This window comes from Purpureocillium lilacinum (assembly GCF_023168085.1).
Source record: "Purpureocillium lilacinum CBS 284.36 DNA, scaffold_3, whole genome shotgun sequence".
Taxonomy (NCBI): domain Eukaryota; kingdom Fungi; phylum Ascomycota; class Sordariomycetes; order Hypocreales; family Ophiocordycipitaceae; genus Purpureocillium; species Purpureocillium lilacinum.
Genome location: NW_027072113.1, coordinates 2,763,396 through 2,784,301, shown reverse-complemented (window position 1 = coordinate 2,784,301; position 20,906 = coordinate 2,763,396). Strand labels below are relative to the sequence as shown.

Here is a 20,906-nt window from a genome sequence, read left to right as displayed (position 1 = left end):
TCTTTTGGTGATGTCCGTATAAAGTATGGCGTGGACGGCGGACTTGTCCACCTCGCGGCACCTGCCGAGAATATCCGCCCGCTCAGCAACCGCGACAAAACCCCCGTCCAGCATCCAACGAAACAGACTTGACGGCCTCGTCATCTTTTGCAAAATTTGAAAAGACCCAAGTGTCAGAGCGCTGAAGCGACCTCAAGCCTTGCCGCCGGGTCCCACAGCACGACCACAGTGCCCCCAATCCGATCCGACTCGCCGATTGCCGGCCCGCTTGCGGCATCTCACTCACTCACTCACCCACTGTCTTACCTGTGTTACCTCCACTGGCCGTCGACCTTGCTGCAGCTGCAGACGCGCGCGCCCTGAGCCAACTCGATGCGCCATGTGTCGAGGCGTCCCCTCGCTCTCATCCAGAATTTCATCATAACCACTCGACACTCCACGCTGCGCACCATGGCGACGGGCAGGAGGACATACAATGTGAGCCATTAAACCGCTGTCTCGTTACCCCCCCATGCTGACGAGCCGTCAGGACGCCATAGATGCGCTCAACTCACTACAGACGCCCCATGAGGTAATAGAGGCCAGGCGCAAGGCCGGCGTGCGGCCCGATGCTGCGTCCATGGAGGAGATGAGGGTTTACCTGGCCCGGATAGGCTACTACGTAGGTCAACCCTCAATCGCCGAGTGCCCGGCTGACAGGAGAAGCCCGGTGATCTGGACCGCCTCAACATCATACACGTTGCCGGCACAAAGGGCAAGGGCAGCACGTGCGCCTTTGTCGATTCCATCCTCTCCAAGTACCGGCAAACCCATCAGGTGCCGCGCAAGAGCGGCCTCTTCATATCGCCGCACCTCATCGCCGTGCGCGAGCGTATCCGCATCAACTCGGCGCCGATATCCGAGGAGCTCTTCGCAAAGTACTTTTTCGAGGTATGGGACCGGCTGGCGGAGTCCACCACGGCGGCGAATGTCGTGCCGCTGGGCACGCGCCCGCTGTACGGCCGCTACCTTACGCTCATGAGCTGGCATGCCTTCATCCAGGAGGGCGTCGATGTGGCGGTCTACGAGACCGGTATCGGCGGCGAATACGATGCCACGAATGTGGTCGAGCAGCCGATTGCCTCTGGTATCAGCACCCTTGGCATTGACCACGTCTTTGTCTTGGGCGACACAGTCGAGAAGATTGCGTGGCACAAGGCCGGCATCATGAAGATTGGCAGCCCGGCCTTTACCGTGGAGCAGGTCCCCGGGGCGGCTGCGGTTCTTCAGGAGAGAGCAAAGGAGAAGGAAGTCGACCTCAAGGTGCTTGACATTGACAGCCGGCTGCGCAATGTCAAGATCAAGCCCAACGCGCAGTTTCAGAAAAAGAATGCGACCCTCGCGATTGCGCTGGCAGAGGCGGCGCTGAAGAAGCTGGGCGTAGATACGACCGGGGGACCGGATTTGCCTGCGGAGTTTGTCGACGGGTTGGAGCAGACGGTGTTCCGAGGTCGCTGCGAGGTCAAGTCAGAAGACAAGGTCACTTGGTATGTGGACGGCGCGCACACCTCAGACAGTCTGAAGATGTCATCGCGGTGGTTCGCCGACGAGACCGCCAGTCGGTATGTATCCCGCCTCGCCCCTCACATCACTACTAGGCCACTGACATGAAACGCGCAGGCCCGGCCCTCGCGTCATGATCTTCAACCAGCAAGGCCGCTCCGAAGCCGTCGACTTCCTCTCCTCGGTGCACAGCGCGACGCAGCGCGCGGCGAGCGGCTCATCCTTTGACCACGTCGTCTTCTGCACAAACGTCACGTACGCCAAGACGGGCTACAAGCGCGACTTTGTCAACCACCAGATCGACCCCAAGGAGATTGAGAACATGACGGTCCAGCGCCGCTTCGCCGACAAGTGGTCGGAGCTGGACCCCGAGGCCAAGGTGGTTGTCTTGCCCACCATCGAGGAGGCGCTCGACTATGCGCGGCACGTGGGCGAGGGACTTGGTCCCGGGGAGCAGGTGCAGGCGTATGTAACGGGGAGTCTGCATCTGGTGGGGGGAGCGTTGGGGATATTGGAGCAGGCGGATGCCTTGTAGGGAGGGAGTCTGACTATTCAGAGGTGGAAGTCGGGCCGTGTATATGGGTATATGAATAACCTGACAGACTTGTCTACAATAGAACGTCGGGCTCCAAGGCTCGCAGGATACCACCTACAAGATGCAAACTGCCCGTGACTAGCACCTTTGGCTTCGCCCCAGCTCGTTGCTGCTCCGCGATGCGCCTTGCCTCAGCGACCGTATCCTCTATGTTGGTCATTTTCTGCGTCTGGCAGTCTGGAACCAGCCTTTTCATCATTGCCTCCGCTGCGTCTTGTACGCTCAAGTCGACGCCATCCCCGGGCGGCGGCCGCGAGTGGTCGTTTCGCGTGAACAGCGCATGGCTAAATACGTCTCCCCGGCCGCCCGTCTCTTGCCTGACGCTCGCGAGGAAAGATTTCAGCAGTTCTGAGGCGTCTCTCTCCTGCTGGTTGAAGACGAGCGTCAGCTTCTCGCCGGGCTGTATCGACGCGGCGAGCCATCGTACCACCTCGTCGAGGCTCTCCCGCGTGTGCGCCCCGTCCAGCAGCCACGTCGCGTCCTCCTGGTCCACGACCTCGCATCGCCCCCGTAGCCTCGCGGTTTGTAGTCCGCGGATGAGCTCCGGCGATAGGTCCCGCAACGCAGCCTCAGGGCTGCTGTCCTGCAAGCCTATGTGCTTCCGCACGGCCATGACGGCCAGCGCCTGATTGTATTTCTGAAACGCGCCCTTCAGGGTGCCCTCCACGCCAGCCCAGCGCTCAACAGCCTCATCGTCGACTTCCACCAGCGTGGCGTTCTTCTCGGCCGCCCTCTTGCGCAGCACGTCCATGACATCAGGCTGACCGTCCAGCCGCCTCGTGAACCCCGTCACACCGGGCTTCAGTATGCCCGCCTTGTGCCACGAAATCTCCTCGACCGTCTCGCCTAGCATGGCGACGTGGTCGATGCCCAGCTGCGTGATGACGGCCGCGGAGACGGCCTCGGCGGGCACGACGTTTGTGGCGTCGAACTCGCCGCCAATGCCGACCTCGAGCACCACGTTGCGCACCCCGCGTGTCAGGAAGATGTGCCACGCGAGGATCGTCATGAACCGGAAGAAAAAGGGCTTCGTCGCGGGGCCCTCGGCCTCTGCCGCGGACATGGTGCTGCCTCCCGCGATGGCTGATGCGGTGAACCGGTCCCACAGCTCGAAAAAGGCCGAGGCGAAGACGTCCTGCGAGACGGGCTCCCCATCGATGGCGATGCGTTCCCGCGGGCTGACGAGGTGCGGGCTCGTGTACGTGCCCACGCTGCCTTTACCATCTCCTTCGCCGCCAGCGTAGTGCTCGCGCAACATGGCCGTCGCGTACGCGCACACCGAGCCCTTGCCCTTCGTGCCGGCGACGTGAATGTGCCGCAGGCGCGCCAGGTCCGCGGGCTGGTAGCCTGCACGACGCAGCCAGTCGAGCATCTCGGGGATGGCCGCGGCGTTGAGCTCGCGCGGCGTCTTGCGCTGGTCGAAGAGCTGCGTGGTCGCGCGGTTGGACTGCAGCAGGGCGAGCTTCTCCAGCGCCTCCGGGTAGCCGCGCGACGACGCGCTGAACGGGCGGTGGTTGCTGCCGGGGCTATGCATTATGGCTGTAGCTCTTGACCGCGAGATCGAACTTCTCAAAAAGATGCGTGGTCGACTGGCCGTGATGATAGACGCCGAGAAACGGCTCGTGGTTGCAGTCATCGTTGGGCGTGTGCGGCGGGACAGGACTTGCGCGATGAGCCCCTCGCTGTGTCTCACGCACAGGGTCGTACAAAGAGGGGTTCCCTTATCAGCCAGTCATCATGGCTGGAGCGTGTTCTTCACGAGCGCGGATTGGATCGTGTTGATGGACGGACAAAGTGCGAGGCATAAAGTAGAGGTTTCCGTGCCGCCCTCTGAGCCACTGGCGATCTAAAATGACGTCCCGTGTTGCGCTGGGGCACCACTAACACGAACCGGGTCTCAACACCATGTCAAGACAAGGCACGGAAGCAAGTCGCTGCGAAGGATCTGGCTCGTCAAAACTTCTTCAATGCGAAAAATCCCGTCTTCGGTGTCTATTCATATCTAGTACACGGGCCTGCGGCCCTCTAGTCGCCACCCATCCCAAGCCAATATACAGGACAAAGAAGACCGCCTTTTTAGTCCACCCTCAGACTCTGTAGCCGTGCCTCTGTGGCAATGACCTGCAACGTTGTTAGCGATATGCCATTTCTTATGCGAATGCGACTCCAGGGACACTTACGTCGAGGGCTTGCTGCACCTCCAAGACCTTGCGCACCTCGCCAAGCCAGTCCTTGCTGAGCGTCTTCGCCCACCCCTGCAGGCCGTTCATCTCTCGCGCCGCCGAGTCCAGGTCTCCTTCCTCCAGGTACGTCTGAGTCCGCGTCAGGATGCTCTCGACATCGTCTCCCGCGGCGAGACCCTCCTTCTTGAACATGACGTGGCTCAGGACCCAGCTGGACGCGTGGCTGGCGACACCGGCATCCTCCGGCAACAACGAGGCCTTTCGCACCTCGCCGGCAACACGGCGGAATCTGTCAATGAGCTGAGCCGACGTGGGGATACCGCGCTGGTAGGCCGACGGGTTGACGGAAGCAATCGCTGCGTCAACTACAGGTGAGTCGTTGGCAGTCTCCTTTAGAGCGACGAGTTCCCGGATGAAAGGACGCGGGTGTTGGGCATCCTCGAGGCTCGCGCGGACGGCATCCACAGCGACGTGCAGCTGCTGCGTCTTCAGGTTTGAGTCGACGACATCGTTCCACCCGGTCGTGAGCTTCTCCAGGTCGGCGACAGCCGACGAGAGCTCTGTCAGCTTGCCAAGGCGGCCCTCGCGTTCCTGCTCAACACGATCCTTGACGTCTTGCACAAACTCCTTCTTGAGGGCCACGGCCTGCTCCAAAAGCTGGTTGTGCAGCTTCTCATCGTTGAGCTTCTTCTCCCGCTCAAGCAGGAGCTTGACGCGCTCGTCGTAGCTCTCGCGCACCTTGGTCATCTCCTGCTCAAACTCGCGGCGCCAGTCAATCTCCTGCGCGAGCATGGTGTTCTCGACACGCTTGATAAGCTCGGTGGCCGCCTTGTCGAATTCCTCGATCGAGGACTTGACCTCGTTGGCTGCCTTCTTCTCGACGCCATCCTTCATGGCCTTGAGCCTGCCACCAATTCTGGTGATTTCGTTCTTCGCCTTGTTGATGGTCGTGCCGTACTTGCCGTGGGCGTTGTCGGCGTTGATAACGAGGATCAGATCGTTGAGCATGTGAACAAGGTCACGCACAACCGGTTCCTTGGCATCGGGGAGCGCCATGAGATCGATAGGTGCCAGAGGCGGGAACTTGGAGGGTTCGTTGACCTCGGGTGCTTTGAAGGACTCGGAGGACGATTTCGTGGACTTCTCGGTAACCTGAGGCGTGGCCTTCTCGACGGCCTTGGCCGGAGCCGGTTGAGTCTCCTGGGCAGGAGGCTTTGGCGACTCAGCCTTGGCGGGCTCGTCTGGCGACTTGGCCGCCGGCTGCTTGGTGGACAGCTTGGACACGGGGTTGGCGCTCGAGTGACGTCCAGCAGGCTCGCCGCTATCGGCAACCCTCCATGAGGCGCCGCTCTGGGCGGGGATGCGGACCTGCTCGTTGGAGTCGCGAGGCCTGGAGCCAGCCGCCGCAGCCTGGGGGAAGCGCTTCCTGAACTCCATCTCCTCCAGATACAGGACAGCCTGCTCTCCGAAGGGGATGTACTCGGTGAAGAAGTCGTGGAAGTTGTCATTGATACGAGAGTACCAAACACCGCCGCCGAATCCAACAGCGCCCAGGAGAATCAGAGTGAAGACAAAGTTCCTCAATCTGCGAATGAAGCCCTTCTTCTTAGGCGACGACGGCGGCGGCGGCGGGACCTTGCTCTGGAGGACCGTCGACTCGCCGACCTCATCAATCGTGGTCGTCGGCTCGGGCTTGCCGCCGGCCAGCGGGTCGATGGAGCCGTGCTTGGCGCGAGACTCGCCGACATCGTCAATAGTCGTCGCAGGATCTGCCTGTCTGTTGACAGCTTCGGACGGAGTGGGCGGCGTCAGAGGGACGTCCTTGGCGGCCTCGGGCTTCGCTTGACCAAGGTCAGCAGGCGGCGGGCTTCGCTCGGAGCTCAAGGTCTCGGAGGCGGGCAAGACCGGGGGTTTCGACGCGTCCTCGCCCGGTTTCCTCTGGTCGGCGAAAGAGCGCTGCGCAAGCAATTGTAAGCATCCTCATGTCCGCATGTGAACCGCCCTGGAGGCGCGCGCTTGTCGACTTACCGAGCCAAGGAGGCCAGCTCGCTGCGACGCGGCAATGGGCCATTGGCGCACGGCGGCCGCCGCAACGGGCCTGCCGCCGAGCACCCTCACTGTCCGAAGCGATGATCGCAGCATGGGGCGGATTTCAATGGCCGGCAATGGCACGTGTGGTTTGCAGGTGGAAGCTCGGCGTCTGGTGATGGTTCGGCAGACAAAAACGCTCAGGCAAAAGTTCGGCTAAAGCAAGCTCCGGGCCTTGCTGCGGCAGGAACCGGGAGTGACGCAACCACACCTCATGTCCCGGCGGCCATTAACTTTAGACAAGACACACCGCGCGGCTGAAAATAAGAACGACAATCGAGCTATTCATGTGACATTACCACGGGATATGTGCACTGTAATGTGTGATAACGCGCGCAGCGTACGCCGGGTCACTTTGTCTGAATGCGCGCATCCGGCCAAGCCGATGGTCCCGCTTCGCCAAGTCAAGTGAGCCGCTACCAAATGTCAAAGCTCGTGAATAACCACCTTGGGCTGGGGAAGAGTTCTAATATCCTAGAATAAATCAATGTACAGCGACGAGAGACCCCAATGCCGCATTGCCGACTGTCACCGCCCGCCACCTCACTGAACAATCGCGCCAGGGCAATCTCAGGCAGCCGCCTCCAGCCGTGGGCGGGGAATATAGTGTGTATATTAAGACGGAAAGGGCAAATAAGCAATAGAAATGTCTGCCGATGAACAACCCTCCAAACCCAGGACTCCGAGAAACATACATCGTACTTGGGCACACAGGCGCAGGCCAAGTCTCAGTCGCCCGCTGTCAGTCTATCCTCAGCTTAACCCGACGATCATTCCACGGAGGCATTCGAGGCGTGCAAGGAGGCCAGCGATACCGCCCGGGCGCAGCCACAAGCGTAGCAGAGATTACTTAGCAGCTGCACGGGCCGCTGACGTTGGTGTTGGCATTCTCGGGGGTCAGGTTGACGCCGGGTCGCTGACCGGGGCGGGCATGCCTGGGGCCAACCTGATCCAGAGGGAGCTTCTTGGCGATGGCAGTGAAGAGTTCGCGGACGTTCTCGGCCGTCTTTGCCGAGGTCTCGAAGAAGAGAAGGCCGGCCTCCCGTGCGTAGGCCTCGGCGTCGGCCGTGGGAATGGCCCGCTTGTCGGGTTGCTCGTTGACCAAGTCCAGCTTGTTGCCGGCGAGCGCGATGATGATGTTTTCGTTGGCTTGACGCTGAAGTTCCTTGACCCATGCCTTTGCCTTGTCCAGAGATGCCTTTGATAAAATCGGGTTAGAATACGACCTGTGCCGCGAAGGGTGGGATAGGACGTACGGATTGTGTAATGTCGTAGACAACAACGGCGCAGTTGGCGTTGCGATAGTACATGGGCGCGAGCGACTTGTAGCGCTCCTGGCCGGCCGTGTCCCAGATCTCAAACTTGACTGTGGTGTTCTCGTCGAGAGAGATGGTCTGGGTGAGGAAAGCGGCGCCGATGGTGGATTCTCTGAACGAGTCGAATTGGTCCTGGGTCGCCGGTCAGCATCGAGCCCACCGCAGCTTCGTCGGCCATCATACCTTGACGAATCGCAGGACTATTGAGCTCTGCAGCATGTACACGGTCAGCAAGTCAACCACAGGCCTTAGGCTAGCCGACAATGTTCACCTTTCCGACAGCAGACTCTCCTGTTGGCACATGTTAGCGGGTGACGACGCCGATGACGAGACGCAGATTCGGACGTACCGAGCAGAACGAGCTTGAACTGCGCGAAGCGGCTGTTCATGCCGCGACCGCCGGCAGGTCCTCGAGCTGCCATATTGCTTGGCTCTGGGTGTGCGCAACGGGCCGAAATGGAGACTGAGTGTGGCGGGGAGGCGGGCGGCGAGCGTCAACAGCTCAACAATCGCGGTCCAACGACGAGCGAATGCGGGTCGCTTGCGGGATACGCTGGAGATGGTTCGTGCGGCGGCGGGGGTCGAAGAGAGTATCGGAGCGTTGTTGCGAGCGACAGGTCCGTCTTGTGCGGTGGCGGCGACGTCGCGGCGGAGGTGGATGGTGGTCGTGGGCGAGTGCCTGGAGGCGTACGTACGAACACACGTCAGGCTTCCAGGAGGATGGATGGGCGGATGGTTGAATGGCGGTGCTTCCGGCGGACTGGATGGTGGATGCCCAGGTGGTCCGCTGATGGGGTGGCTTGGGGGAGGTCACCTGCGCCGCGCCCAGCCCAGCGCTTGTACTTCCAGCTTTGTACAAGTCCTGGCAGCAGGCAGTGCCGCCGCCAGCACCCGCCGCCGCCGCCGCCGTATTAGGTAAGCATCCAAGCCCCTCTGGGGCGAGCCCAGGGCAGCGCCTCAATCAAATGTCAGCGCCGGACACTTCGCAAGCCAATGGCCCCGAGGTCCGGGCAGTCCCAGTGGCAAGCCGGTTCCTGAGCGCCCGGGCCAGGCAGGGGACCCGCCTCATGCCTGAGGTGCCCGGTGCCTCCAGTGCTGGGCTCTCCTCTTCAGGGCCTGCCCCCGGCCCACTATGCCCTTTGTGCTGCCGCTGTGACGACAATCCCGCAGCGGGTTCGCAGGTGGGCTGTGGTACCAGGAACACGCCAACCCGCTCTAGTCGGGCTCCGGGTGGTGAGCTTCGTTGGCATCATCGCCGCTGCGTCCCCAAAGCTCACTCTCTCATCAATTCCACAACCCCAACCCGCACCGCTTCGCATGGGCGCAAGCACGACGTAACACCGCAGAAACCCATCGCGAGTTGCGATCCTCACATAGCTTACACACCACCGGCGCCAATTCTGGCCGCTCTGCCCGTTCGCAATGGCGCCCCTTGCCGCATCCAAGCTCCCCTACCGGGACGTCAACATCAAGGTCACCAACGATGCCTACACCTTCACTTCGCCCTCGTCGCCCGATGCGCCGGCGCTCCTCATCGATAGGCCGACTGGCGACGTTCGTCTAGCAGACCCTGCCCTCCAGGCAGGAAAGCGCGCCTCGCGTGTCTCGAGCGTTGCTGGCATCCTGGGCATCATCCAGCTGCGGCTAGGTTGGTCCAACTCGTCCTGTCCCCTGGCGCGGCGCGGGCGCAAAACTAATCTGCCGTGTAGACAAGTATGTCATAGTCATCAGCAAAGCCCAGCCCATGGGCCGCCTCAAAGGCCACATGGTGTACAAAGTGCTCGCGACCGAGATCCTTCCCATGCGCGAGCGTCAGATCCACGACCCCGACGAGGACACCTTCATCGGCCTTCTCAAGACGTTCCTGCAGAACGGGCCCATGTACTTTTCGTACTCGATCGACCTCACAAACTCCTTCCAGCGCCAATCGCAGGCCGACCCCGCCAGCCCGCTGTGGATGAGAGCGGACGATCGCTTTTTCTTCAACAAGTACCTGCAAACCGACCTCATAGAGTTTCGCAGACGAGGCTCAAGAAGCCAGCCCGGCTCGCAGCCCGCAATCGATCCATACATCCTGCCATGCATATTCGGCATGTTGGAGATCAAGCCCACTCGCTTCAAGAACACACCCTTGACGCTGATTCTGATTTCCCGGAGATCGCGCTACCGCGGTGGCACGAGATACTTTACCCGTGGCGTGGATGAGGACGGTCACGTCGCAAACTACAACGAGACGGAACAGGTTGTCATCCTGAACGATAGCAGTAGCGGCCTGGGTGGCTTTGCTGGCAGCACCGATATGCAGAGCGGCAAGTTTGGCGCTTCGGCTGGGCAGGAGATGCAGATAATGTCCTACGTCCAGACCCGAGGAAGTGTCCCGACCTACTGGTCCGAGATAAACAGCCTGCGCTACGTCCCCAAGCTGCAGGTTCGCAGCACCGAGGCTGCCGCTCCGGCCGCGGTGAAGCACTTTGATGAGCAGATCCGCATCTACGGCGACAACTACCTCATCAACCTCGTCAACCAGAAGGGCCGAGAATGCAGGGTTAAGGAGTCGTACGAGAAAATGGTGGAGGCGCTGGTCTCCGGCCCGAGGGAGCATCATGAGGCCGACCGGCTGACTGACGAGAAGTTCACCACGATCCAGCCAGGGTCGAAGCAGCAATTGTTTGACCGTCTGCACTACGTCTACTTTGACTATCACACCGAGACCAAGGGTATGAAGATGCACAAGGCGTACGCTCTCGTCGATAAGCTCCAGGAGGCGCTCGCCGCCCAGGGCTACTTTCGTGGTGTCGACACACCCGCCAACGTCGACGGACGGATCGATGCCCGCAGCCTCCAGACCAGCGTCATGCGTACCAACTGCATGGACTGCCTCGATCGGACCAACGTCGTCCAGAGCATCTTTGGCCGCCATGTTTTGGACCGCATTTTCGAGCAGGCTGGCCTCATGGCCCACGGCTCCTCTTTCCGGGACGAGGACCCGGCCTTCGAGCACATCTTCCGCAATATCTGGGCCGACAATGCCGACGTCGTCTCTTCCTCCTACTCGGGCACCGGCGCTATGAAGACGGACGTGACCCGCACGGGAAAGCGCACAAAGGTTGGCGCTTTGCAAGACGCACGGATCGGCGTCACGCGTTACTATCTCAACAACTTTAGAGACGGTCCGCGTCAGGACTCCTTTGACCTGTTTCTGGGCGCCTACCAGCCAGGGGAGACTAACATTGGCACAAACCTCGTCTTCGTGGACAGGCGTCCGCTGATGATCCAATCCATACCCTATGTGCTGGCGTTCAGCGTCTTTATTGTCCTCGTCGGCATCTTTACCAAGCGCGACCCGGACGCGAGAGTTCTCCCTATGCGCGTCTTTATCCTCTTCTGGAGTGCTGTGGCTGCGTACTGCTTTTATTTTGTCTGGACTCACGGCATGCTCTATGTAAGTGACCTTCGCAAGCCCCAAATGTCTTTTGCCCAGAGCATGTTGGCTAACCCGCTTTGTCCTAGGTCAACTGGCCACGCCTGAACCCTCGTCACTTTGCTGTCGATGGCTACACAGAGCACTTCTCCAAGGCGCGCAAGGATGCCGTCATCGGACCGTTTGTGACGCGGCACGAGAGAGGGCTCAGCACCGCTCGCTACCTCAACGCCGAGGAAGGAAAGAAGAGGATTGAATAACCGCCGCTCTGGTCTTTACCACACAAACTTTTGCTCCCTTCTTTAATAGCCTTTTTCCTGGCTCTTACTATGTTGTCCCTGTAGGCTCTGTTCTGAATAGAACTTATAGAAGCGCCGTTGCGCCGGGAACTAGAGAGAGAAACAGAGGCCTGACCGTTGCAATCCAAGATTTCCCCGTACATTCCCTGAATTCATTCTGTGTTCATGATATGTCTTTGTGGCTGAGGCACAGAGTCGTCGCACGGCACTGAATAAGTTGTTTGTTGCAAGTCTCTTGCCCAACCGGACTGGTCCTTTGACAGAGCGGTGCATCGGGCGCGAACCTCATCAGAACAGGGGAGGTAGGTGTATGGCCACCTGAACACTCATTGCGAACCTCTTCTCTCGTACTCCATACCCACGTATATAATCTGGTATTGACTCCCTTCCGGCGATTCGAAACGACATGGACTAACCGCAACCGCACCTGCAACCGCCAAGCCAAACTCGCAACACATTCCTGTCGAGCCGAAACAGTCCCCCTCCATAGACACGCTCAATTCCCGTCACTGCCACAGTCTCCTACGACCCGGAGAAAGAGCAAGGAAGATGTGCGTTCTCGGAATCTGGATGCAAAAGTGCCCTCAGTGCAACAAGCGCGTACATCATGGCCGCCAGGAGCCCAAGATCTGCCGCGAGGCGGGGAGCAAGGGACGTGGCGAGCTCGGTAGGTGCAGCAAGGGCGTGAAGCAAATTCCAGTAAACCTCACGGGACACCTCGCGTTCAAGCTCTGCAGCGAAGAGTGCCGTCGCAAGCAGGAGCTGGCTGCGGCGAGGGAGTCTGCGGCTGCAGACGACAAGGCTTCATCTTCCAAGCGGGGTTGCTGTCCGAACATGAGGAAGCCTTCTCGCTGAAATAAAGTCTGATCGTTTCCATCAAGCCTGAACTTACCGCTTTCCACCTTGTGCAATGATGCTCTTTCAAATCACGTGTAAGCCCATATCAAAGAATGAACTCGTGTCAACCACCAATCTCAGAACTTTCGGGTTCCGGTGAATACGGCCTTGGTGGCCACGTCTTCCGCAATTCCTCTACCGAAATGAGATATCCGGCTTCAACGAGAGACTGCTCGAAATCACGAAAGGTGCTAGGTGGCACTGTTTCCCCTATGCGCTTGAGTCGATTGCAGAGGCCAGGAAATATGAAATAGCGTTGCCAACTGGGACCATCATCGGGGATCTGGACGTGGCTCAAACATTCTAGGATCAATTTGCTGTCAGTTGTTGCGGATGGGATTGAAACTCGCAAATCATGTGTCTGGAGGTGCTCCTGGGGGTCCGAAAAGACGATTCCAAGGGGCTTTGCAAACATCGTCGTAGTTGCTCTCTCCATCATGGTACAAATTTCGGATAGGCCTGGAAGTTCTGGCAACTCTTGAATTGCCCACAGCAGCCACAAATTCAACTGAAACGACACGCTGACCTCCGCGAAGAGGGTAATTGGAAACGGGCTGGTGTCACCCCATCCGTGAATGATTACCCATGGTTCGTCATCACCTGCCACGGCAGGTTCATCAAAGACTCCGCCGCAGATCCTGATTACTGAGCGATCGGATAAACTGCATCCTGCGTCAAGCAAGTCTATCAGGATGGGGACCAGGTTTTCCAAGGGGATGTCATTGGAATCGAACATTGTTTCGAGGAAATTCGTGAGAATACTCGATCTCATGTAGCAACGCATACGGCCCTTAAGGATGATGTGACACGGGCTCACATCCAATGGCGGTGCTTTATGCAGGTCGAGAGCTGAGCACATGAATCTCGATGCGCCATCGGGTACGCCGTGATCACAACCTGCGCAGGTAGCTCTCAAGAGGTAATTCTTGTAGCGATTTGATACCCTTATAGTATCTGACGACTCTGCTTCGAGACGTGCTAACTCGGTAGAGACGTACTTTAAGAGGCCGACAGAGGCTGCGAGTCCCAAGAAGTCTGGTGCTGGCCTGGCGGATCGATCATTAAGGAAGGAAGAGTCCCACCTGCTCGATTCATATAAGGCTTTTGACAGCTCGAGGAACTGTGTGACCTTCTCGTCTGAAAGTCGTCTCTCTTCCACGAAAGCTTCGCGAGCATGACGGAGTACTGACCAATGCTTCTTGGGGTTAATATTGAACATGAATGTCTCCTCCGGCGCTTCCTCGGCATGGTTGGAGCTAAGACTTGCCTCAACGTCGCTGGGGATATCATGCATGTCCGTTTTTATTCGGGCAAGGGAGGCCCGAGCGAGGTTGAAAACGTGAGTTTCCTTTGGTGCGTCATCGGCTTCCAGTATTTGCTGACCCTCTGCGGTACCCAGCAGAAATTCTTCAGCGGAGCGGTGGATGAAGCAGACTTCCCCCTTGCCGGAGTATCCGGCGTGTCGGATTTCCAGGAGTCCAGCACATCGTGATCTCAGACGGCTTACGGTCCTTTCACAAGCGTGGTCCAAGTTTTCCAGTAATGCCTCGAGGTTACAGTCTTCTTGTAGAATATCTGCTGCAAGTGACGGAGAGAATGCTAGGGTCAACTGTTTTGGCGGAAGGTCCTCGCCGAAGGTCCACATGTTGAGATCCAGAGCCGCAAGCGCGATGTTGAAGAGTTGGGCAGCTTCCTTCCGGTAGATTGGTTCGCTATCGTTGAGGCGTTGCCACATATGCTGGTAAAGCTGGTGCAGTTCGTTTGGTAGCAACTCAAGGCGGCGTTGCAGTTCGACTGGGTCGTCCTCATTAAATATTCCGGTTCGTATGCTCCTCAGAGCTAAGACCACCCATAGAAAAACGCCTTCAGCCTTGCGGCAGACCTGTCCGATAAACTCAGAGAGTAGTCTTGAGTTGTTGACGAATAGATCCCCAAGGATATCCCTGATGTAGTTTTCAATGTCGAGACCCGTCAAGTCTTGCACCCGGAGACCTGGGCACGCCTCAAGATGCTTCTCCAGAAGAGCCTCTGGTCGGCTCGAAAGACACATCCGTACGTTTTTGATGGCGCACAGTCGGTGAACAAGTCCAATTAATGCTGCCCCATCCTCTCGATGATCTAGCTCGTCAAGGCCGTCGAGAAAAATGCAAACATGGCGTGGCTGTGCCGATAATGCATAGACAAGCAAAGTCTCTAGCTCCTCGCTTGACCAGTCACTGGTGCTCCTCTTGAGCCTCGCGTAGGCAAATGTCTCCAAGACCTGATTAGGCAGCCCCTGGTCCTCAAGAAGAAGCTGATGGAGCAACGAGCAGAAAATGCCCTTGATGCTTTTCTGAAGTGCTTGTCCAAGGGCCCAGAGAAAATGGGAAACGACAACAGAACTTGGTTGCGAAGCATCTAGAGTAGCCTTCGTCTCCGGATGCGTAATGAGGAACTTCATGAGAGTGCTCTTCCCGGAGCCGGCTTTGCCACGGATCCAATATGGCTGTTCGTCTTCAGTATGAAGCCATGTTTTGAAGTCATCCCAGCGTCGAGATTCTCTCTCGAAAGTCCAGTCTTCGGTCTGTGAGGTACTCAAGTCAGCTCGGAGGGCTACCGGTAAGTGGTTTTGCGATTGGCATTCCTACCTCTCTCGCATCAAGGTATTCCGGGTGGAATATCCATTCAAAACTATCTTCATGGGGCCTTTGAATGCTGTTTTTCCGTTCGTTCATGCTCGGGTATACCAGGCTCTCAGAAAGTCTTTCTTGGTCCCTCACTGCGGCTTCCGCGCGCATCAGGTGCTCCATCTGCGAGTTGATGTGTCCTTGCATTCTCGAAGACTCAGATGCAATGTTTCTTGCGGTCGCCAGTTGCAGTTGTGCCACTTCGTTGCTAACATGTGCCGTCAGTGAAGCTGACTTCTCTAGGATGAGCTTGTCGAGGGATGTCTGATCGCGTCCGCGGGCCTGGACGAAGCCTTGCAAGACTGCATTCAGGCTGTTGAAATCATCCCGATTCTGGATGAGAATGGCATCGGTCTTGGTACTGTGTAGAAATGTGTCAGCAGCCTCTGTTCGCTTTAGTGTGGATCAGCCGTTGTCAGCTCAGGTTGTAGACTTACCAGAGTCGAATAAGGAGTCTGGTCTCGAGAACAGCTTGACGAGAGCGCATAATCTTGTCGAGTTTCTCTATCCGTCTTCTGCCTCCTGTGGCTGCCTTCAGCCATGCTCGAAACGCAGCAGCCGCCTTGCCCTTGGATAATGAGCCGGAAATCTTGTCCAGCTCTGCTCTCAGATCAGCTGCTGTACTGAGGCTCCCTTCGGCAATTTCGAGCAACTCTTGGTCGTCCTTTGTCAAAGGCACGGGGGCTTTGTCCATCGCCGTCTTCAATCCTTCTAAACTCTTGGTCAGGTCTTCGGTGGTGTCGGCCAAGCTAGGATCCAGGCTCCCTGTATCGTAAATGGTCTTTCCGACTTGAGCTGCCTCGTGCACGAAATTGATGACCTGCATGACATTGCATGCTAGTCCAAAAGCTGCGAGAGCCTCCATTCTGAACGCCAGGGCGCCAGACGGCGTTGCTCGACAGACAATCAAGATGGGACACAGTGGGATCGCATCAATCCAGTATCAGGCCTGAAGAAACCTTTGATGCCAGGCACCCGTGCGGGGTATGCCTTGCATGCCCAGCTGGCTTGATGCATGTCAGCCCTGCGCTGAAGTCTCGATACCACCATTTGAATGTGACCAGGGTCCAGTGTCACTGTCATCGAGGCTGCCGCAGGTCGCATGCATGCCGCTGAGAAAGCATATAGTTCTGTTACGTTCGGCTCATTCATACATACGACCAGAGCCACCATAAAAATCGGGATCCCGTCCGATCTCCCAGGACAAGTTGGTGAGCGCTGGATTAGTAGCTGGGACGGTGACGACCAGCGAACACCCAGTGTTGTATGTTTTCTTTTTTTTTTTTTTTTTTGCCATTCAGTTCTTCTTTGTGCCATACTATATGGCGAAGAATGTTGCACGCTGTTAATTTTTCTTCCATTTCGCGCGGGCCAGCGTCGAGCTTCGCCCGGGCATGTGTGTTGTCGTTGCGGGTTGTCGGCGTAGCTGCTGCTCGGTGCGGTCGCTGGTTCGATCAAGCTAGCAGGCGACGACATGGCGCGCGTGAGTTTGAGAGCTGGGCGCGTAATTAAATGGGCTCGTCGGTCGGTGACTTCGCAACCGCAGAGCAACCCCCCTCAATCTTCCATGGGCGATCGGTTTCGTCAACTCCCTGCCATCATGCTGAGAAGATCTAGAACGTGAGGTAGCACGAGGTGAAGACATTACAGCCGTTATTATGACTAAGTGTGAGAGACTGCATTCTAATACAACAGATGCTTCCCTCCTCCGCACCTCCTGTTTTGACAAGTAAATAAGAAAAGAAAAGGCTAGTTGACGATGATGTGACCGAAAGGCGACATGAAAGAAACTCAAGAAAAAAAAAAGATGAAAGGTTGGGTATCAACGCAACGATCCAAGCACGATCTATGCAGTCATCCAAAAACAAAAACAACCCCTACACAGGCTGCAGCCACGTCCACGAGGCCAACATATACTCCGTCGTGTCTCAACGAGAACGGCTACAGCCACAACAGCCATCTGACTCCCCTCCATACTCCCTTGCCCACGCCGAGGAAGATGCGCAGGATCATGACGACGAACCAGACGTACCACATGAACCCGACGAGCAGCCACTCGACCGTGAGCCACAGGGCGCGGCGCAGCCAGCGTAATCGGCGACGCCTCCTGCGCATCATCTTCTCGATGACGTCGACCACGTGCTTCACCTTGAGTGGCTGCCCGAGCGCGAGGTCTCTGCCCGTTTCATCAGCCTGGTCGGCTGCCGCGCGCGCCATCTCGGATAGGTCGTCGACCAAGCGGGAGCGCATCTCGCCGATGCGCTGCTGCAGATCGGGACTCGTCCTGTGCGCGAAGCGGTCGGCAGACACTTGCCACCGCTGGCCCGACGCCTGGATGGCGCCTCCGAGGCATTGCGCTGCCAGTGGGTATAACTCGCAGAACGTGACCTTCCGTGTCGAGAGCTGCTTGTCGTCGCTGAGTTGGGCAATGTCAGACCACCCAAATCCAGCACAGGTCGTTCCCACAGGCGCCCCCTTGGCGGCCAGACTCTGATGGCCGAACGGTTTGTGAAACTCATTCGCCCGCCTGCTGATCTCCAAGGCCTTGATACCAGAGCTCAAGATGAGTGCCTTCATGCGTGCAATCTCACGCCTCGACAACTGGGCCTGCTCGGTAGAGCACTCTTTGTCCGCGATTGACCAGTGTCGACTCTGCCGGCGGCCGTCCTCATCGTATGTCGGTGGTGCAAGAGCATCATTCAACCTCTTATCCGCATCGCGGACTTGGTCTGAAACGCTCCCGTGCCTTGACTCTGACTCGGACACGTCCGAGTCTCCGAGGCGCCCTCTCCTGATGCTGGGCGGCGATATTGACGATGACGCGCTTCTCGGGTCGATCCGCGGAGGTTTGAGAAGGTCGAAACGCGATGATTTGCGGCTGTGGTTCGCGGATCCCGATGGCGTCACATCTCCTGTGCTGCGCGAGTGTCCGGGGGCGTGATTGAACTCGGGCATTGCGTCCAGGAAATGCTTCGGCAGCTGGCGGTTCTCATCAGGTGTCGCACTGTTTTCCTTTCCAGACAACGACAGGGAACTTCTCTGGCGCCCTCTCGCCCGCTCACTTTCCGATTCGTCAGTCGATTCCATTTCCGGCTGAGATTCGCCCGATCCCTCCTTCTTCCAGAGCATATCCCCCAGCTTGGAGACGCCTCCTCGAATGACAGTATCGATCCGAGGACCTTTGAACATCCCGCGGCGGCTTTGGTCCTCCGGACGCAGACGTAGACTTCCCGAGCTTCGATGCGTTCGCCACGGTTCCGACGTTCGCTCGGATGTTGACTTTTTGGTTGGGCTGGACCGACGTCTATCCGGCACGGCAGCCTTGTCCGGCGTCACGTCGAGCTCTGTGGTCGATATGCGATAATCTCCATCCTGACCCAGCTCGGATACCAAGGGTGAGTTTGCGAGATCTCCATTCTTGTCTCGCATGATATGCCTGATCTTGCTGAGCGGATTTCTAGGCGGTGACCCAGCACGACTCCACGAAGGCGAAAGCTGCGTGCTGACGAGGCCAGGCTCCCCTCCATCTTTGGACGGGCGGAGCTCTGGAGACGTAGGCATCGAAGAGACTTTCTGAAGCGCCTTCCTCGACGGGGCATCATCGTGACGGGCCTGCTGATGCTGGGGTGCCGAAGGCAGCCGTGATATGTTCAGGGCGCCTCTGCCATCCGAATCGCTGGCATCCGCCAAAGAGCCCTGTCTACTATGAAAGCGACTAGGTGGCGGTGATAAGGCAGACTTTTCGGGTATCGTGGCCATCGGTGAGATGGCATTATCTGGCTCGATGGCAGATTCGGCCTGGTCACGTTCGCGAGCCTCCTTTGCGACCATTTCCAGCATCTGTTTCTCCAGCAGGTCGTTGGCGTCGCTCGAGATAGTCCCACGCCTGCCAACCTTGGCTTTTCGCCGAATATCATCGTGACCTTCATTCTCACTTTCTGACAGGTCCGACGCAGAGTCCCTCGTGAGCCGCAAGAAGTCGTGATGATGAACTGGAATGGAACCAGTGTGCCGGTGCGGGAATGCCCGCATGTTCTGAAACTTTTGTTTGGCCCGGTCTTTGGTGCTGCCTTGAGACATGCCCGTGTCTACCTTTGTGATTTTCGCGCCTCGCGGATCTTGAGCGGTGTCTGCGTCTAGGGCAGCAAGGAAGGACTTGTCCTCGGCTTCCCGGGTCGCCGGCCGGGACAGCTCAGCTGGCGGAGGGAAGATCTTGCGCCACTGGCGGTCCTCGATAAGGTGCTTATGGTCGTTTCGTTCCAGCCAGTACGCGTCAGCAATCATGTCGCATGGCTCGATGAACCAGTCAACGCGTGGGCGGCGGACACGGGTCACCGCTTTTGAGTTGGCATCTGGCGACGCTTGAGACTCTGCCTCGTCGGCACCAGGGTACAGGGGCATCGAGAATACATCTCCCTCTGCGGTTGAGTCGACGGATGACGATCGTGAATAGACCTTGTCCACCCACAACCGGACGCCCTCGACATCTCCGAATCCTTGCCGCTCTCCGTCGATAACCTTGCGCTCCCGCGCTCGTATCTTGCGATTGCGGATGTATTGCAAGGGGTTGTACTGGCGGCCGAGAGCCGGCGGTGGCGGATCGCGTGATCCAAACTTGATGCCTCGGCTGGCGACTGCCGTAGCTGGTGGGCTGATGGCCGTCATTTGCCGTTCGAAGCCAGGTTTCAGGGGCGGTAGCGTTTCCAAGAGCCGCCTGTATTGCGCCATGAGCTCCAGGTGCTCCTTTGCCTTTTGCGCTCGTGCCAAAGTCGATGGGGAGAAATGGTATCGGTACTGGGCGTCGTGGCCTGCATCAAACGATGCCTGCAAAGGTGTTCCCAATGCCGCGCCGGACGATACCCTAGGCGAAAGGGCTTGACCGGGCCTCGGGCTTAGGTTTCTCGATGTTCGGCGTTGCTGCTGCAAGTGCTGCCGCAAGGCACTGCCAGAGCTGCCGTCCGGTACGGGTGCGAGTCTCGGTGGCGTCCCGCGCGAGACGTTGCGGCGCGCCGCGAGTCTGCGAGATTCGGAAAGGTTGAGGGCCATGTGCACAATCTGTGCGGAATCGACATCGAGCCCGGCTGCGTTTTGCTTCGGCAGCGGCGATTGCGAGTAGGGATCGTCGAGTTCCTCTCCCGGCGAGGCTGCGGGCGATTTACCCCGCGAGCCGTTGGGCGATCTCGCGCTGCGCCCAGACCCAGCATCGGAGGATTCTCTGGGTTTGTTTCCTCGGTCGGCTCTGGCTCGTGAGGACTCGGGAGTGCGCGGCGCGGGCGACGCTCTCGCCTTGTGATGGTTCGATTCGCGGACAGAGTGTCGATGACTTAGGTCTCGGTGCGCGGCGACCTTGTCCTGCAGCAGAAACCCGCCGCCGGAACGAGGTCGAATCTTCCTTCGGAGGCTCGCCCCTCGTGGTATCGGCGCGGTGCTGGCGAGACGATCGTAGTCGGGGCTCAAGCTCCGGGGCAGGTCGTCGGTGCGAGGCACCTCGAGCAGACGGCGGTCCGACGACGAAGGTGTCGCATCGCGCAGACTGCCCGTGGCGCTCGACTCGCCCGTCTCGTAGCTGGCTCTTGAGCGACTCTCAGGCGTCAACAGCCTGTGGCCATTGGTCGGGGCCTGCGCGGCATCGTGGTCTGCCATGACGGCAAGGCGGACGCATGCTGCAGCGGCGAGAGTCGTCTGTAGCTCGGCAAGCGTCTTCAGTGGCAGTGCGACATGGCTGCGTCGTGCCCTGGGCGGTGGGTGGTGGTAGGTTGCGGTGAGGTGATGTTGAGCCAGAGCTCCCCACTGCGAACTGGGGTTGCGACGGAGGCGGGCGGTCGGACCTCTCCCGTAGAGCTTGCCAGTAGAGGGGCTCGATGCTGCAGGTGCGCTGCGCGATGCGATGCGATGCGCG

The 20,906-nt window shown here is 58.6% G+C and overlaps 7 protein-coding genes and 1 non-coding gene across 8 annotated transcripts; 3 read left to right on the top strand and 5 right to left on the bottom strand.

The window, feature by feature from the left end:
* Window positions 1-450: 450 nt before the first annotated feature.
* On the top strand, window positions 451-2,077 carry PLICBS_004414 (folylpolyglutamate synthetase; the record flags this gene model as incomplete). Its single annotated transcript, XM_018326243.2, has 4 exons — window positions 451-477; window positions 530-661; window positions 706-1,601; window positions 1,660-2,077. 4 exons carry the CDS (start codon window positions 451-453, stop codon window positions 2,075-2,077), a joined length of 1,473 nt encoding a protein of 490 aa, XP_018175995.2.
* A 73-nt stretch (window positions 2,078-2,150) lies between these two features.
* PLICBS_004413 (uncharacterized protein) lies at window positions 2,151-3,671 on the bottom strand (the record flags this gene model as incomplete). The annotated part of the gene is made up of 1 exon (XM_018326244.2): window positions 2,151-3,671. The coding sequence occupies one exon, from the start codon at window positions 3,669-3,671 to the stop codon at window positions 2,151-2,153; it is 1,521 nt and encodes a 506-aa protein (XP_018175996.2).
* A 542-nt stretch (window positions 3,672-4,213) lies between these two features.
* Window positions 4,214-6,462, bottom strand: PLICBS_004412 (formation of crista junctions protein 1; the record flags this gene model as incomplete). Its single annotated transcript, XM_018326245.2, has 3 exons — window positions 4,214-4,258; window positions 4,318-6,276; window positions 6,349-6,462. 3 exons carry the CDS (start codon window positions 6,460-6,462, stop codon window positions 4,214-4,216), a joined length of 2,118 nt encoding a protein of 705 aa, XP_018175997.2.
* A 796-nt stretch (window positions 6,463-7,258) lies between these two features.
* On the bottom strand, window positions 7,259-8,146 carry PLICBS_004411 (GTP-binding protein of the rab/ypt; the record flags this gene model as incomplete). The annotated part of the gene is made up of 5 exons (XM_018326246.1): window positions 7,259-7,606; window positions 7,665-7,856; window positions 7,908-7,934; window positions 7,996-8,015; window positions 8,074-8,146. The coding sequence occupies 5 exons, from the start codon at window positions 8,144-8,146 to the stop codon at window positions 7,259-7,261; spliced, it is 660 nt and encodes a 219-aa protein (XP_018175998.1).
* A 1,000-nt stretch (window positions 8,147-9,146) lies between these two features.
* PLICBS_004410 (uncharacterized protein) lies at window positions 9,147-11,405 on the top strand (the record flags this gene model as incomplete). Its single annotated transcript, XM_018326247.2, has 3 exons — window positions 9,147-9,372; window positions 9,434-11,166; window positions 11,235-11,405. 3 exons carry the CDS (start codon window positions 9,147-9,149, stop codon window positions 11,403-11,405), a joined length of 2,130 nt encoding a protein of 709 aa, XP_018175999.2.
* A 3,054-nt stretch (window positions 11,406-14,459) lies between these two features.
* PLICBS_004409 (uncharacterized protein) lies at window positions 14,460-15,833 on the bottom strand (the record flags this gene model as incomplete). Its single annotated transcript, XM_065600511.1, has 4 exons — window positions 14,460-14,502; window positions 14,552-14,904; window positions 14,969-15,368; window positions 15,445-15,833. The coding sequence occupies 4 exons, from the start codon at window positions 15,831-15,833 to the stop codon at window positions 14,460-14,462; spliced, it is 1,185 nt and encodes a 394-aa protein (XP_065456583.1).
* Window positions 15,834-16,159: 326 nt separating this feature from the next.
* PLICBS_r0009 lies at window positions 16,160-16,278 on the top strand. Its single transcript, XR_010602340.1, has one exon. It is a non-coding gene; the product is annotated as a 5S ribosomal RNA (ribosomal RNA).
* Window positions 16,279-16,948: 670 nt separating this feature from the next.
* PLICBS_004408 (uncharacterized protein) lies at window positions 16,949-20,650 on the bottom strand (the record flags this gene model as incomplete). Its single annotated transcript, XM_018326857.2, has 1 exon — window positions 16,949-20,650. The coding sequence occupies one exon, from the start codon at window positions 20,648-20,650 to the stop codon at window positions 16,949-16,951; it is 3,702 nt and encodes a 1,233-aa protein (XP_018174319.2).
* Window positions 20,651-20,906: the final 256 nt, after the last annotated feature.